We start from the raw sequence: 15,527 nt of genomic DNA, 5'->3' as shown, positions 1-15,527 counted from the left end.
AGGGCAATGGGGAAAGAGATGACAAGGGTCCTTACAGTCTGAGACCCTTTAGGATTTAGACCTAGATGGCCTTCCCAAGACATGGCAATGGTTGGCAGAGAATTTTGCTTGTGCACATCCTATCTCAGGCCCCAACCTAATGGCTGGCCACCTCTGAGCACAGACCTGACAATTTGTACCCACTGGCAGGCAGAAAATCAGAGAGTATGCCCTCTCTGGTTCCAAGCCAAGCTCTCAGGACACAAAAGTGAGACTGAAGGAGAAACACATCTGGTTTTATTGGTGACCAACTAAATTTGTCCCAAGCAGACATTAGTCTGGTGAGAACTGCAAAGTCACCAGTCTGTGTGAGGCTGGCTTGAATAACAGGCTTATGGGACCTACACCTGTGTTCTATCCTATGATTCTCCTTCTTATGACAAGCAACATTTTTAGATGGCACAACACAAAACAGTAGCACAAAAGACAGTGACAAACAGAACACAATGGCTATCCTGGGAGATCCAAACCAAGAGTCCCAATACCCAGAGAACTAGATTAGTTTTAACCAAAATGTTTTCTCCTGTAAAACTAAATTTTGGAAAATTCCTTTTTGAAAAGATGAGAGGCTCTTACCACCTTTGCCCAACTGGACCCCAAACAGAGACCTGGGATCTGACTGGTAAGAAAGCTTACTTTGTCCAGCTTGGTCAGAGATCCCAAAAGCCATCCCATCCTTGCTGCAGAAACTACTGGGAGGAAAATCTTTTCCTCTACCAACTTAGGTCAAGTGTTTGAGGGCCTGCAAATTAACTGACAACAGAAAGGTTAATAGGAGAAAAATTTATTACTCATACATGTAGGAGTATTCTGTAGGGAGTAGCTCTCTGAACAGCTAGGGATAAGGATTTTTATACCAACTTAATAAAGGACAAGGGGTTAGGGCTTCAAAGGATGGAAGGTTCTGATGTGGTTTGTTTACATAAATTTGCTTTGAAATGTCCCAGTGCCCAAGCTCAGTCTCCCTGACTGGAGACTTCCCTGGAGTGGTGTTTGTGGGATGGGATGGAGGTAGCAGATGACTCTTTTAAATCTCTGCTTGAGTTGCACAGGGAAAGTTCAGATAAGGTTTCATTCTGTCTCTGTAGCTCAGATATTTTCAGTTTGATGTAATCTTTGTACCATTCTGGCTGGTTGTGGGTCCCTTCACATGCAACCCTGGAGAGGTTCAACATTTAGCATTTAGAGTGAAGGCAAGGAATGCACAGGGGAGATGTGTGGGGCAGGATGCAGAGAGTTATATGAAAGACTGTACGTAAAGTTGTTGAAATCCCCAGGCCCCCTCCTCCAAATTGCAGGGCTGCACAGATAGCCCTGCTCAACTCCCACTCAGCCACAATTGTCTGCTTTCCCAGGCAAGAGATTCGGATACTTTTCTGGAAAAAAAATGGCTCTAGAAATCAGATTTTTATACATTGACATCTAAGAGCTTCTCAAAAAAAAAAAAAAAAAATTCACCCCTAATCACCTGCCGGTGAGCCCAGCAATTATAAGCCCTTCCTATCATTCATAGCTTCCAATCAACTTCTGGTGCCTCATGCTTCAAAATAGTCTGATAACCTGATGCTTGAGAGAGTGTAACACATATAGGAGAAAGGCTAAAAAAAGAGCTAAGAGGACACAGGGGAAACTAATATTTCATAAAAAAATCTAAGAAGAAAAAATCTGTAATTCAGTTCTTTACATAAGGGGGCTGACATCCGAGTTATTTATAGTTACAAACTATTACAAACAGTTAAATGTCTATCAACACGATGTTGGTTAAATTAATTCTAATATATTATTCTGATAAGTCCATATACTGGAAAAAAACAAAAGGGTTAAAGTAATTCTATATTTTTCAAAATGAAAAAAAAATCATACCATGTTATTTGCTAACTTAAAAAAATACTTGCTGCACAATTTAAACAATAGTAAGTAAATGTAATCCCATTTATGCAAAAATGTTTGTGCACTCCTAAAAAGTATTGTGTATGAATACATCAGATTGTTAGCAGTGGTTGTATCCGGGAGCATCTTGGGGGCACTTTTGACCTTATATATTTATCCATTGTTGAGGCTTTTTTACCAGTAGCATTTATAGCTTTCATAGATAAGAAAGATTAATTTTTTTTTTTTTTTAAACTGGGGACACCTGCAGGATAACCAAGTGGCTGACTGTACTTAGCTACATGTACTTGGGAGTCAAGAATGATACTGTTTTACTAAAACAGTCCCCAGCATGAGTTAACCTGAAATAAAAACTCATCTTAACCAAAACTATTCTGCTTGTTAACTATGGTTCAGTGATATAATGTGAAGTTCTGAAGTCACATTAACATTTCTTATGATGTTATCAGAAAAATTTCTTGGTGACAATCTGGATTGCAGATAGTTTCCTGGAAACTTTATTTAGTCAAATGCAATTTCCTTGTGATGCATAAAATGTTTTCTGTGCCTTTCCACGTTCACTGGTGCTGTTGGCTTTGGGTTTCTCTGAAAGTACAGATTTCTCTGGAGGACTTATTTCTTTGTAGGGATCAGGAAGACCCTGAGGGGAGTGTGGCAGATTCCTGGGATTTGGGGCTGGGCTGGATTGGGCTGGGCTGTCACTTACATTGCCCGGGAGCAGACACAGCCTAAGCCCCTGTCAAGGAGGGGAACGATAGTTGGTACCCCAGATCCTGGCTGTGAGAAAGGAGGCTAGAAATCAGAATTCTAAAACCGCTTTGTGGCTTCCAAGGTCCTGAGGAAAAAATAAAAACTTTTCAGCCTGAAAGGCCCTGTCTACCCTACCAAGCCTCTCCTCATTTGAGCCAATTTGGCCTTCTTTCAGATCCTCTGGAGGCCAAACCTTTTCACCTTTAGAGCCTCTGCTCGTTCTGTTTCTTCTGACTGAATGGCACCTGGGGGCTCTTCGATGACTGGCTTCTCTTCATCCTTTCAGGTCACAATGTCACCTCCTCAGTGAGGCTTTTCCTAATTAATGAATGTTAGTAAGCTTCCCCATCTGTATTTCAGCTCCCTGATCGCTTCCAGCTTAGCACTTCACATTTTGTATTTATTCAGGTGCTTTTACTTTCTCTCTCTTCTCTATTTCAATCGTATCAACGCAAAGTGAATATGGACTTTCTTTCTGTACCACCTGCAGCTGAAACCATCAGTGCAGCACCCATGTCCCCTCCCCTTTACTACCGCACACTTGGCAGGTCTCCAAATGCCAGCATTTGCATTTCTTTGCCTGAAGACTTACTTTGGCTTCTGGAAGCTGATTTTGCCTACCTGAGCTTCCACCTAAAATGGTAGAGGAAATAGCCTTTAAATAATCACTGATAGGAATTAGTATATAAATGCCCAAGCTCTGTCACCCATTTGGGGCTCTGGTTATCTGAAGCATTGGCTGGCTCCATAATGCATTTTTTTTTTTTTTTTTATTGGCTAACTCTTTTTCCCTGTCTCACTTCACTACTTCCTTACCAGTGTTTTCTGCATCTCCCAAATAACTACTGATACTCAAATCCTTGTGTGGGGCAATGCTTCTGGCACACGTAGTATTTGTTGGATGGATGGATGGATGGATGGATGGATGGATGGGTGAGTGGGTGGATAGATGGATAATAGATGAAGGGTAGGTTATGGAATGGAATTCAAGGCTGGATAAGGTATAAGATTTCAAACTATGAAAAAACAAAGGCATGGTGAGCTCATTCTAACCAGAGCTGGTTGGGAGTCATGAAAGCCCACATAAAGATGTAGGTATAGGCAGAATATCTGATATGGAATTTTTGAAAAGTAAGATTTTCTTTAGGCCACTACCCAATTCTTGATGACATTATGGATACCCGACTTATGTGCAGTTTTTACATTTATTGCTTTAGTACAGTATTTACTTAAAGCATTAAAATGAACTATGCAAGCTCATGAATTTTGTTCAATGTAGGTGAAGTTAATAGTTCAAACAGTCCCCTTTTAGAAATATCTCTGGAAGTGAGAATTGGGCTATAAGTGAAGTCAGATGGTGAGATTTGGTTAGAACCACAGAAAGAAGTGATACCAGAAAGAGACCGCAGCCTCACAGGGTGGGATAACGGATTCCAGTGTGGGCAGAACTGTTAGATGTGCTTATCAGTATCATTATTGTGCTGCTGGACACGTTCCCAGCATTAGCTAGGGGCTGACTAGAACTCCTGAATCAGAGACCATTTTGATTTTCAGCAGATTATGAGCATGGAGACTTAGCTAGATGGTGAGTTTTCTGAATGCAAGAACATCAAAGCCTGACCCCAGTGAGGTCAGCACATGGAATTCAGATGACTTTGAATGCATGAAAAGTATTAGTGTGGTTGGGACAACTTGCTTTTATAGTTGGTATTGTTTTCAGGTATAAAACAGTTGATATGGAGTAGTAAATCATTCATCACTAAGTAAAGCATTCCTCAAATTAAAAAAGATCTTAGGGGTGCCTGGGTGCTCAGTTGGTTAAGCGACTCATTCTTGGTTTTGGCTCAGGTCATGATCTCAGGATTGTGAGATTGAGCTCCGAGTTGGGCTCCATGCTCTGCGGAGTCTGCTTAAGATTCTGTTCCTTTCCCCTTCCCTCCCTCTGTGCACTCCCACATGTGTGTGTTCTCTTTCCTCTCTCTCAAATAAGTAAATAAAATCTTAAAAAAATTTTTTTTAACTCTGACATTCCATGCTGTCAGTGTTATCTAGCTCCACACATTTAAAAATTAATGTGTTTAAAATCCTGTAAATTTATATAAACTTTCTGTGAGGAAATATTAATATAATAGTGCCAGTTGAAAAACATTTGTGCTTAAACAAGCATTATGTGTGAAACTGAACTACATATGCTGATGGAAAATATAGTTCAGAAATAATTTCCTGGAAACATTTAACTTCTTTTGATAAATTGGATTGCCTTTTCTTCATGGATGTTAAGAATCGTACAATTGGGGGCGCCTGGGTGGCTCAGTCAGTTAAGCTTCTGCCTTTGGCTCAGGTCATGATCCTGGAGTCCCGGGATCAAGCATCGGACTCCCTGCTCATCAAGGAGTCTACTTCTTCCTCTCCCTCTGTTGCTCCCCCTGCTTGTGCTCTCTCTTTCCTCTCCCAAATGTATAAATAGAATCTTAAAAAAAAAAGAAAAAAGAATCATGCAATTGTTTCTTTTTTTAATTTTAGCTTCCAAGGAGCTCAGAACTTAATTCACAGCTCAGTTTTTCTAAGCATAAGGTAGCTTATGACATTTATATTTATCTTCTAAATGTCTCCTTGTTTTTAAAATTTATTCTGATTATTCTTTTTCCTGGGCCTAATTTTTTTTTTATATTGACTGTATTTTTCTCTCTTACTTTATGTATTTATGTAAGTCACCACCAGCTTTTGTGGAAAATGGAAGAATAAATGATTCATGTATAAAACACAAAGAAACAAGCTACTTTTATCACATTACTACTCTTTTTTTTTTTTTTTTCCCAAGGCCAAATGTTTGTGAAGAACAGCAGTTGAATGTGGTGAAACTCCCACACCTGTGTGTGCAGGTGTTCACGCACATTGTCAGATCTGGAGGCAGGGCTGTGCCGGCCTCAGAGGATATGTGGGTGATGAAAGAAGGTAAGGGTGCTTCCACTATTTCCTTTTGATTACTAAAAATCAAAACCTAAAGGTTCAACTGCATCTAAAGTTTTCATCCAGTAAGTTTTAGAAAATAATTATATAATGAAGTAAATTAGCATAAAATATACCCACCAGGAACTTTCAGAGTTATTATATACTTTCCTTCAGAGACAAGATATATCATTACTTTACTTTAGGCCTCATTTATGTGTGAGTTATTTTGGGTTAGATGCCACTAATTTTACCTCATGACATGAGAGACTGTTGAAAGCTGAAGATCAGAGGACTGAGAAACAAGGAATATTGTGTTGGTTTGCTAAATTTAGCACGACTTGGATCCAGGGCATCCTAGGTTGTGAACCACTCTCTGACCTGCCCTTGGTTCTCTGGTAACACTTTGAAACCTAGAGCTTCTTTAACTTTATTATGGCCTTTGAATTAGGATTAGCTCAGCAGGCTGGAAGAAGAGAGAAAAAGCCAGTACAGTGCTTTCTGAGTCAAGCCTTCATACGGACTTTTTTAAATCAAAGTGTTATAATAGTTCTACAAAACATCTGAGTGCCTCTTAGTGCAAATAGTTGCTCATGGATTAAGTTTTATGTAAATGAATCAACTGGGTCTGAATTGAAGATATTTAAAGTTAAAAAATATGGTTTAAGGTTAATGAATTTATCACGTCATCTCTATCACTATCATTATTATTACTATTGTCAAGGAAAGTTGGGGACATTTATAAATACCTGGATTTGTCACTGTATAGAAATAGCAGAACACTGGTAATATAGGACTAAATAAAATAAGACTATAATTGTGAATATGTACATATATATAGTGTGTGTGTGTTTAACCTTCAGATAGTCTTTTTTTTTTGGTCTGCACTCAGGAACTTTAAGTTTAAATCAGAAAACTTCCCCTGGTTCTTACTAGCTGTTTGGCCCTAGGCAAAGTTCTTACATTTCTTTGTGCCTTAGTCTGTAAAATTACAAAAATAATACCATGCATGGAACTATGAGGATTAACTGAAAACATATTTAATATATGTGGCACCATGCTTGGTACACAGTAGGTACTCAGTATGTTTGTTCCTTAGAGTACTTGTTTTTGAAAATGGCTTTTCATTTAGACTTTCTGTTCTCCCCCATGGGGTTTAATCATTGCTGATATTAGATTGAACCAAAGAAAGTCTGCCACCACATAGACATTTAGACTTGGGAAAACAAACACAAATAAGTAAAACATGTTTTATATTTTTATTCTCAAGAGCTTAGTAGTTTTCTATGTTTTTGTTGTTGTTGTTGTTGTTGTTGTTGTTCAGTAAATATTTATGACACTGGGTTTGGAGGTGAGGCAGTATTCAGAGAGGTTTGGCATTTTTGCCAAACTAATATCCCTCTTGTTTGTATATATGTATACAAACCTGTACTTATATCCTTATTGCAGGCATACACATATAAAAAAATGAGGTTACACTTCAAGATGGTGAATAGTTCTGTCAAAAAATGGCATGTCTAGTAAGTTCCATTTTTGGGAGAGGAGAAAGACATTGTCATGTTGGGGAAAGGAAGATTGGAGGGAGTGGAACTTGGAGTTGGCCTTGAATAATGATCACTTGGGCTGGGATATGAGGAGAGGTATGTGAAGGGAAGAAAATAGGTTAATACTTTGGGGATAAAGAATATATATCACATAGATTTGATGGGAAGAAAATTAGCCTGTTTAGAGATATTTGGTATTTTGGTTTATTGAGAGGTCAGTACTGAAGAGTGTAATCTTTTTAACTTTGTGTTCATTATTGCCGTCTTAAGGAGCTTTTGTAAACTCTTTTATTTTTATTTTTTTTATTTTAGTGATTGTCCCCTTCCCCCGTGAGTTTTAATACCACAGATATACTTTTATTTGTATACTGTGCTCCTTTATAGGACCAAAAACCGTTGTATTAGCTAAGATTTTTTTTCACCCCTCCCACCCAAGAACCAACTGTCATCCCTTTACGGGTGATGTCACCACTACTAAGAAAGCATACTATACTGGGACCAATATCTGAGGGGACTTCCATGTTCAGTTGAAAAGTATGTACCTTATTATCTTCAGGATTTCATTATTCTCTTCATAATTTTGAATTTCATTCTTGATAGCTTGAGTGACCTTCGGATAGTTTATACCACAAGGCATGGGATCTTTTTTGATTTTCATTAACCCTATACCTATTTTGAATCTTAGTTATATAATCTTGTTGCATACACACACATATAGTATAAACAAATAATGTATTTGTGTGTATATATAAAGGGCTGGGTTTGGGTTGGTGGGAAAATGTTTTAATAGTCTCAAGATAGCAGCTTTGCCTTAAGAGGAAGCATTACTGAGCTAGATTCCTGTATTTCACAAGATCCGGAACTACACCGTCTACAGACAAGCGCACAGCGTGCAGCCCATCTACAAGCACTGCCCTGGTCGGAGCCGGTGGGACCATGAACCTGGCTGGCCATGCTGTAAGTTTTCATTCTTCCTGTCCAACACTCTGTCATGAGAAGTAATGGTTTCCCTGTTTGGGGTTTCAATCATACCATGTCTGTCAAGTTTTAGGCATCTTTAGAATCACCACAGATTCAGAACAACCCTTTGGACTGAAAATTCACACTTGACATGTGCAAAAAATGCACAAAAAGCTTTTCTGTTAAGCATTCCTAATGATAGGTCAGAACTCAGAACCCATAGAACTGTTGCTTTATATTATGTCTCTTTATTTAAAAGACAGTTTATTTAAAGCCAGACAGGTTACACCTTGACTTTTATCTCCCTTTTCTGTTTGCCCCTTTCCATATCATCAAATTTGTAATCCACAGTTGATTTCAAAAGTCTGGAGGGAAATCACTGTACTAAATCTAAATGGGATTTCTCAACTTGTGCTTGTCATGATTAATTGCAGAACTCTGGAGGCAGTTTACTTTTTAAGATGAGGTGTGCAGTCTTTTTGCAAACCTCTGGTGAGGGTATTCCAGAACCTTTGGAGTATGTTTGACAGCACTCAAGCAGCCGCACTAGTGGCATTATGTAGTTCATTCCTGCCAGGAGAAATGGCTCTGTGTAGCTACTCCCTTCCCTATGTGTTTATGGTTATTGCGAAGTCACTTAAAATGCTTCAGTGTGTTGCAATCAATGCAGCGCCACAGCACCACCATCCATCTCTCCTGCTATCCTGTACCCTAGGGAGTTTGTAGGCATCCTGCTTCCTCCCCCACTGTGCTTTCTGCTCTTGAAATATCTTAGTGAAGTTGCCGCAGGCTTCCCATGTTAAGCAGGCTTAGTGTTGAGTGGTGCACCAAGGGTCAGGTGTATTTGCATGCTCTGTGAGGCCACTGCAGCTGGCTGAGTTAAGCTCAGTGAAAACATCTGCTCACAATGTCATCGCAACTATGCTAGAAACTCCTGGAAATTAACGACTGAGATGACTGCTTTATATTATAGATGACACCTGTCACAGTCCTTTGCTCTGGTAAGTATTAGTATTTCTCACTTGGCTTTTAGATTGTTTTGGCCACATGATCATCTTATCCAAGGCATTTCTTTAGACTAGTGCTACTCAAACTTGAAAGTGAATACAAATCACCAAGTATCCAGTTAAAATGTGGATTCTGATTCAATAGGTCTGGGGTAGCATCTGAGATTCTGCATTTGTATGAGCTTCTAGGAGGTGTGGATGATACTACGTACAGAGTTCTACATGGCTTTAAACAGCAAGGCTTTAACTTATGATGAAAACATTGTGTGATCTTGCCTTGGAGGGGCTGGTGGGAATTTCTAGATTGTATTTACTTTAGCGACTTACTAATGAGGATTTTCTTTTTCTCCTTCAACTCCATTCGTTCTCTCATACTCCTTGTCTACACTCGTTTTAGCTGTTCCTGCAGTGGGGACATGTTTCAGTGGAAGGAGGTGCTCAGACAATGAGGCCCAGCGGTGCCAGTGTTCAGAGGGTTTCCAAGGCCCCCACTGTCAATATGGTGAGTCGCCAACAAGACTATTTTATTATGATTTGGAGCTGTCTGCTTTGCTTTTAGGAGGCAGCCAATTTTGTCGATTCGGACTAATGGCAGGGTTATCCCTCCAGGGAAGGGTGAGCATTTAAAATGAGCCACGAAGCAAAAACCTACAACCTACAGTGTACTCAGCATCACAAAATATGCTTTGCAGTTTAGTTTTAATTATTCACTATAAGAGTTCAAAGGGTGGCAGTAAGTACAAAATAGTCTGTTTTGTAAAGGAAATGGCAGCTTAATAAGAAAACCTCATTCTGACCTCAGGTGCTAAATCTTTAACAGAGCAATGGTTTGAAAGTGCCTGTACAGTATTTTTCTGTGAGGTGTCTGTGGTTTGTGGATGAACAAAGTGGGGATTAGCACAAATTCAATGTGATGCGATGTTTACTACTTTTGTGCCCTTTATTAAAAACAAAACAATACAAAAAACCCAACTTGCTTGATTCTCAAAGTATCAAAACTTGGTAACCTAATTTTCAAGGTTAGAGCTCTATCAGCTGTCAATTTTGGACATGTGCATTTGAAATATTTCTTGTACAGGAAATTTTCAAAATGGCCAATGATCTATCTTTTACTGCATCTGCCATGAGATTGGGTGCTTTCAAAAGGATTTGTTTTGACTTGATCATCTGATTCTAGTCTTCAGAGAATGTGACTGCATCTGCATTTATCTTTTCAGGGAAGAAAAAAACAAAATAAAATCTATCTTATAGAAGTTAAAGAAATAGGGGCGCCTGGGTGGCTCAGTTGGTTAAGCGACTGCCTTCGGCTCAGGTCATGATCCTGGAGTCCTGGGATCGAGTCCCGCATCGGGCTCCCTGCTCAGCAGGGAGTCTGCTTCTCCCTCTGACCCTCCCCCCTCTCATGTGCTCTCTCTCTCAAATAAATAAATAAAATCTTTAAAAAAAAAAAAAAAAGAAGTTAAAGAAATAGGTGTAAAAATCTAACAAAAATATTGTAGTCATTATCTCTTGCTGGTTAGTTTGCCTTCTCTTATCCATCACTTGAATCTTCATGAATGAAATTGGAAGGTGGCTGAGAGCTCATCACTGGTACCCATTTGTCTCTTCTCTTGGCATAGGTTAGGGCTCACGTTTTCCATGGGTCACCTTGAAGCTATTCTTGCAAATGAATCCTGATACTCTTTTCTGGGCTGTTTGCTTTTCTTTTTCTTTTCTTCTTTTTTCAACAAATTTGTGAATTAACATGAAGCTGATTTTCAACCCCAATTTATTCTTTCACTGTGGAACATTGATTCTGAAACAAGGGTTAGTGTACTCTTCGAGCTCTAGTGTATATCTTCAACTGTTCTCATCAGTTTTCAGAAGCTAACAGAAATTATACATTGATACATGATAACAAGTTATTTTCCTTTAAATAAATTGTTTCAATAACATCTGTAATGCCGGTTTCCTCATCTTGATCAATAGCTGTGATGAGCTAATTGCCCATGTCATCGATTCATTAAGAATTAAAGAAAATAATTCATTATTACTTTATTAATTCGTTTTGGCAGAACAAATCTTATAAAACATCAAGTCCCTGAGGAGAAAGGTAATTAAAGAGACATATGGTAATGATAATGACTTAGAAATTACACCTGGGTTAATTTATTGTTTGTTTTCTACATCAGTACTTGGATATTTTGATATTTTAATCTCTTAACTTTTATATACCAAAGTAATTAAAATGCTTTCTGAAATTCAAGTTAGATTTTTTTATTTTTCAATTTTGGGTTGATGAGAATACTAGATTATCTTAAATGTAGGCAGAATCAGTGTATTTTTTTCCCACATGTTTGTTGATATACCAAAAAGTTCTGGAAGTCATGAGAGACCAACCATACAAAATACCTTTGCAAAGTCTGCATTTCATTTTTTGGCATTATTGTCCAATTGTGTTTATCTTTAGATTTTGACACGTTTCTTCTCTCACTGTAGAACTGCTGTGTTGAATTTAAAAAGAAAAATGATGAATTCTGAGGGACATACCACCTGAAGTAAGAGTTCAGATATCTCCTACATGGTATCACAATTATCCAGCAAAATGAGGTATCACAAAGTATGTGAATGTAAAAGGGTTTCATGGAGGAATTTTGAAAACTTCCTAAGAAATCAAATATGTGGGTAAACAAATGGAGACCCCGATTAAGAAGGAATGACATTAACTGAGTCTTGAAGTGGATTAAACATGAAAATCAGCGAAGAATTTTTTTAAAGGAATATAGTTGATAGGATATATACCCTATCAAACAGGTTGAATATAGTCTGGTGGTACTGACTATAACCTATCTCTTATTCAGCTGGATTTGCGTTCTGTTGGTTGAATACATAATCCTTCGTCTGCTTGACACTAGTCTTTCTCTCTATATATAGTATATATATCACAATGAAAAGAACTTTAATGTTTTCAAATTATATAAACAATTCAAATGATAAAAAATTAATTCAAATTTTGAAAAATATCAAATTATACAACATTACCATATATACAATAAAGTAAAAATGCAGTCTTATTGCCCTCAAGTCATTCTTTTATGTTTATTTATTAATATTCATACACATATATGCAATTTTACATAAAGGAGATTATATCCTATATACTGTTTGCCACGAATGCCCCTCTTTTTTTTTTTTTACCTTCTCCTTTCTTCTCCCTCTTCCCTTCCAGCTTCTTCTCTCCTCCCCAGTAACAACCTGTTGAATCTTCTTTTGTATCTTTCTCTGCACTCATATTCTTATATACAAACAACTAAATAACATTTCATGGTATAGAGGTACCATACATTTTCAACCACCTGTTTGTTGATGGCCATTCATTTTGTTTCCAAGTTTTGGCACAATAATTGGTGCTTTTATTTCTGTGATACAGATTTCCAGAAATGGGATTGTTAGGGTCAACGAATATGTGTATTTTTTATTTTAATATATTTAAGGATCAAAATATTCATTTAAATTATTTATAAAATGTTTTGTGGGCCATGGTAATGACTTTACCAACTTATTTGGTTGGGATGCATTAAAATCTAGATAAATGCTAATTATTTACTTATTTTTTGACATGTTAACAAAATAGGGAATCACTTGTATCTTCATCCCAAACCAGAGATATGATAAATTAAAGTTTCTAGGATCAGGGTTATTGTAAGCATGGATTGGTCTTAGGATAGGGTAATGTTGACTTTAGTAGAGATGTATGGGGAAAAAAAAGTCTAGAAAATGAACCAGATGGCCTATTAAAAATGGAGAAAATAATCTAGTCCTGGAGAGAGAAGGGACATGCTAATAACTGAGAGAAATGCTTAAAGTTAATAATGATTCTAAAATTACTGATCTACTTAACTCATTTGAAAAATCTGCCTCTAATAAGGAAAAATGAAGAAAATGAATTTGGACAATTAGGAAGTAATGAAGAGCTTTCTAAAAAAGCTTTGATTAAAGGAATCAAAGGAAATACTTTGAAGATTTGAACACATGCAAATCAGGCTAGATAGATGGTGGTGGAATTTTCTCTCTTTTTTTAATTCTATGGATCCAGGAAGAACAACTTGGAGCTTCATTTACTGATTAATATCACACACAAAGTCACACCTTTTCTCCTCATCACTTATTCCATCTTCCCTGTCTCTGGTCAGAAGTCAAGTTAAATTATAATGTGCCTAATGGTTGGATGGTAGGACTCTGAGCTCTTCTTGTCTCTTTTATTCATATATTAATTAATGAAATAATTAATTCTTCTAGTCAATCTTCCAATTAGTAAATATTTATATACCATGTTCTGTGTAAGATATTGCAGATACCAAAACAAATATGGTATCCTTAGTGTGGTGGGGAATAGAGACCAGGAAATCAGGGATTATAATGTAACTCACAAGTGCTATGATGGAGTATGATTCTGTCCTAAAAGAAGACAGGGGGAGGGTCCATCTATATCATGCCAGACAATGAGGGACGTTTTCTCAGAAGAGTTGAAAATATAAAATACAACTGATTCTTAAAGATAAACAGAACAGTAATATGAAATTGGACATAGGATATGGAATATTTCCCAGAGACATGAAAAGCACAGCAAATTTAAGAAATAATAATAATAATACAAGTAGTTCTCTTGGCTGCAATAAGAGATGTGTGTGGGATGTGGCAAAACATGGGCTTTGTTTAGGTTTAGGGCAGCAGTTCCTTAGTTTTTCTTGGTCTAGCCAAACCAGCTATTTCAGAACTGTCTGCACAAGTGGCTAACTGATGGGGTTCTGCAGGGACTTTTCCTTCCCTAAATTTAGGTTCTGAACAGGCAGGCCAGCAGTTGGGATTTCTTTTCTTTCTTTCTTTCTTTTTTTTTTTTAAGATTTATTTATTTGTTTTTGAGGGAGGGAGAGAGTGAGAGAGAAAAAGAGAGAGCACATGTGCACAAGGAGTGGGGAGGGGCAGAGGAAGAGGGAGAGAGAGAATCTCAAGCAGACTCCCTGCTGGGCATGGAGCCCAGTGTGGGGCTGGATCCTCAGGACCCTGAGATCATGACCTGAGCCAAAATCAAGAGTCAGATGCTTAACTGATTGAGCCACCCAAGTACCCCGAGCATTTGGGATTTCTTGAGCATACAACAGTATTCGGTGTTTCTCTACTCCTATATCAGAGTTCCCAATGTCTCCATTACTTCAAAGTGTGATGTTTATGCACTTTAAAGAGGAAGTGTTGCTGGAATGCTGTCTGGTGACATGGAAGGCCCACAGAAGTTCTGGGGTTGAGGTTGGGTCTCATCACTGTCTTCTTTTCTTGAAGAAGTCATTTTGTATCCCTGAGCCTTAATGTCATCATTTGTAAAATAATAGCACACATTTTCCTGAACACCTTTCATATACCAGACACCATTCTAAACAATTTATATGGATTAAATTATTAATCATTACAAGTTGATGAAGTGAGTACTCTTATTTGCCCCATTTTTGTACCTGACGGAGGGATACCAACTTGTCCAAGTTCAAACAACTGGGAAGAAGGAGATAAGGGATCCATATCCATGTGTTCTGGCTTCAGAGCCTGTAAGCTTAACTTTCAAGTCATGGTCCCTTTATAAAAATACTTGACGTAATGCCCTGTCTGCTAGGTTGTTCTTTGTGAGAGTCCCATGGGATAATGCATGAGATCTGTAATTTGGAAAACGTTATCCAAGCATTACTTCCTTTGGTTGACTGCAAATTCTCTGAGTTTTGTTTTGTTTTTGTTGTTGTTGTTGTTGTTGTTGTTGTTGTTTTTTGAGAAGGAACAGGGAGGGGCAGAGGGACAGGGAGAGAGACAATCTTAAGCAGGCTCCACACCTAGTGCAGAGCCTGACGCAGGGCTTGATCTCACAACCCTGAGATCATGACCTGAGCTGAAATCAAGAGTCAGACGTTTAACTGACTGAGCCACCCAGGTGCCCAAATTCTCTGAGAATTTTTAGAGGAAGTGCACAAGGTGAAAAGGAAAAGGGTCCTATTGCTGCTTTGCTTCCTATCTTATGGGAAATCTGAGCAAACCTTAGGTGTTGGGTCATAGGTATGATTTAGAGTGAACCAGTATTTTTCTCAAGGAGTCCAGTGAGCTCTCTGCATGATATGTTTGTTCTATGTGAATAGGAGTTTGGACCAAAGGATTTTCTTTTCTTTTTTTTTTTAAGATCTTATTTATTTATTTGAGAGAGAGAGAATTAGAGAGAGAGAGAGAGAGCACCTGAGAGGGGGGAGGGTCAGAGGGAGAAGCAGACTCCCCACTGAGCAGGGAGTCCAATGTGGGACTTGATCCTGGGACTTCAGGATCATGACCTGAGCCAAAGGCAGTCGCTTAACTAACTGAGCCACCCAGGTGCCCTGGA

The 15,527-nt window shown here is 38.2% G+C and overlaps 1 protein-coding gene across 3 annotated transcripts in view; it reads left to right on the top strand.

Moving 5' to 3' along the window:
- Positions 1–15,527, top strand: part of LOC116634082 (EGF-like and EMI domain-containing protein 1) — a 649,939-nt gene that overhangs the window by 52,522 nt on the left and 581,890 nt on the right. For all 3 annotated transcript variants that reach the window (XM_032407258.1, XM_032407257.1, XM_032407256.1), the window contains exons 2-5: positions 5,501–5,634; positions 8,027–8,129; positions 9,106–9,133; positions 9,537–9,641. In XM_032407258.1, the coding sequence (XP_032263149.1) occupies positions 8,109–8,129; positions 9,106–9,133; positions 9,537–9,641 (154 nt within the window). In that variant the 5' untranslated portion in view covers positions 5,501–5,634; positions 8,027–8,108. The remainder of the gene's footprint in view (positions 1–5,500; positions 5,635–8,026; positions 8,130–9,105; positions 9,134–9,536; positions 9,642–15,527) is intronic.

The sequence above is a fragment of the Phoca vitulina genome, unplaced genomic scaffold (assembly GCF_004348235.1).
Source record: "Phoca vitulina isolate PV1807 unplaced genomic scaffold, GSC_HSeal_1.0 scaffold8, whole genome shotgun sequence".
NCBI lineage: Eukaryota > Metazoa > Chordata > Mammalia > Carnivora > Phocidae > Phoca > Phoca vitulina.
This window is presented reverse-complemented; position numbering and strand designations above follow the sequence as displayed.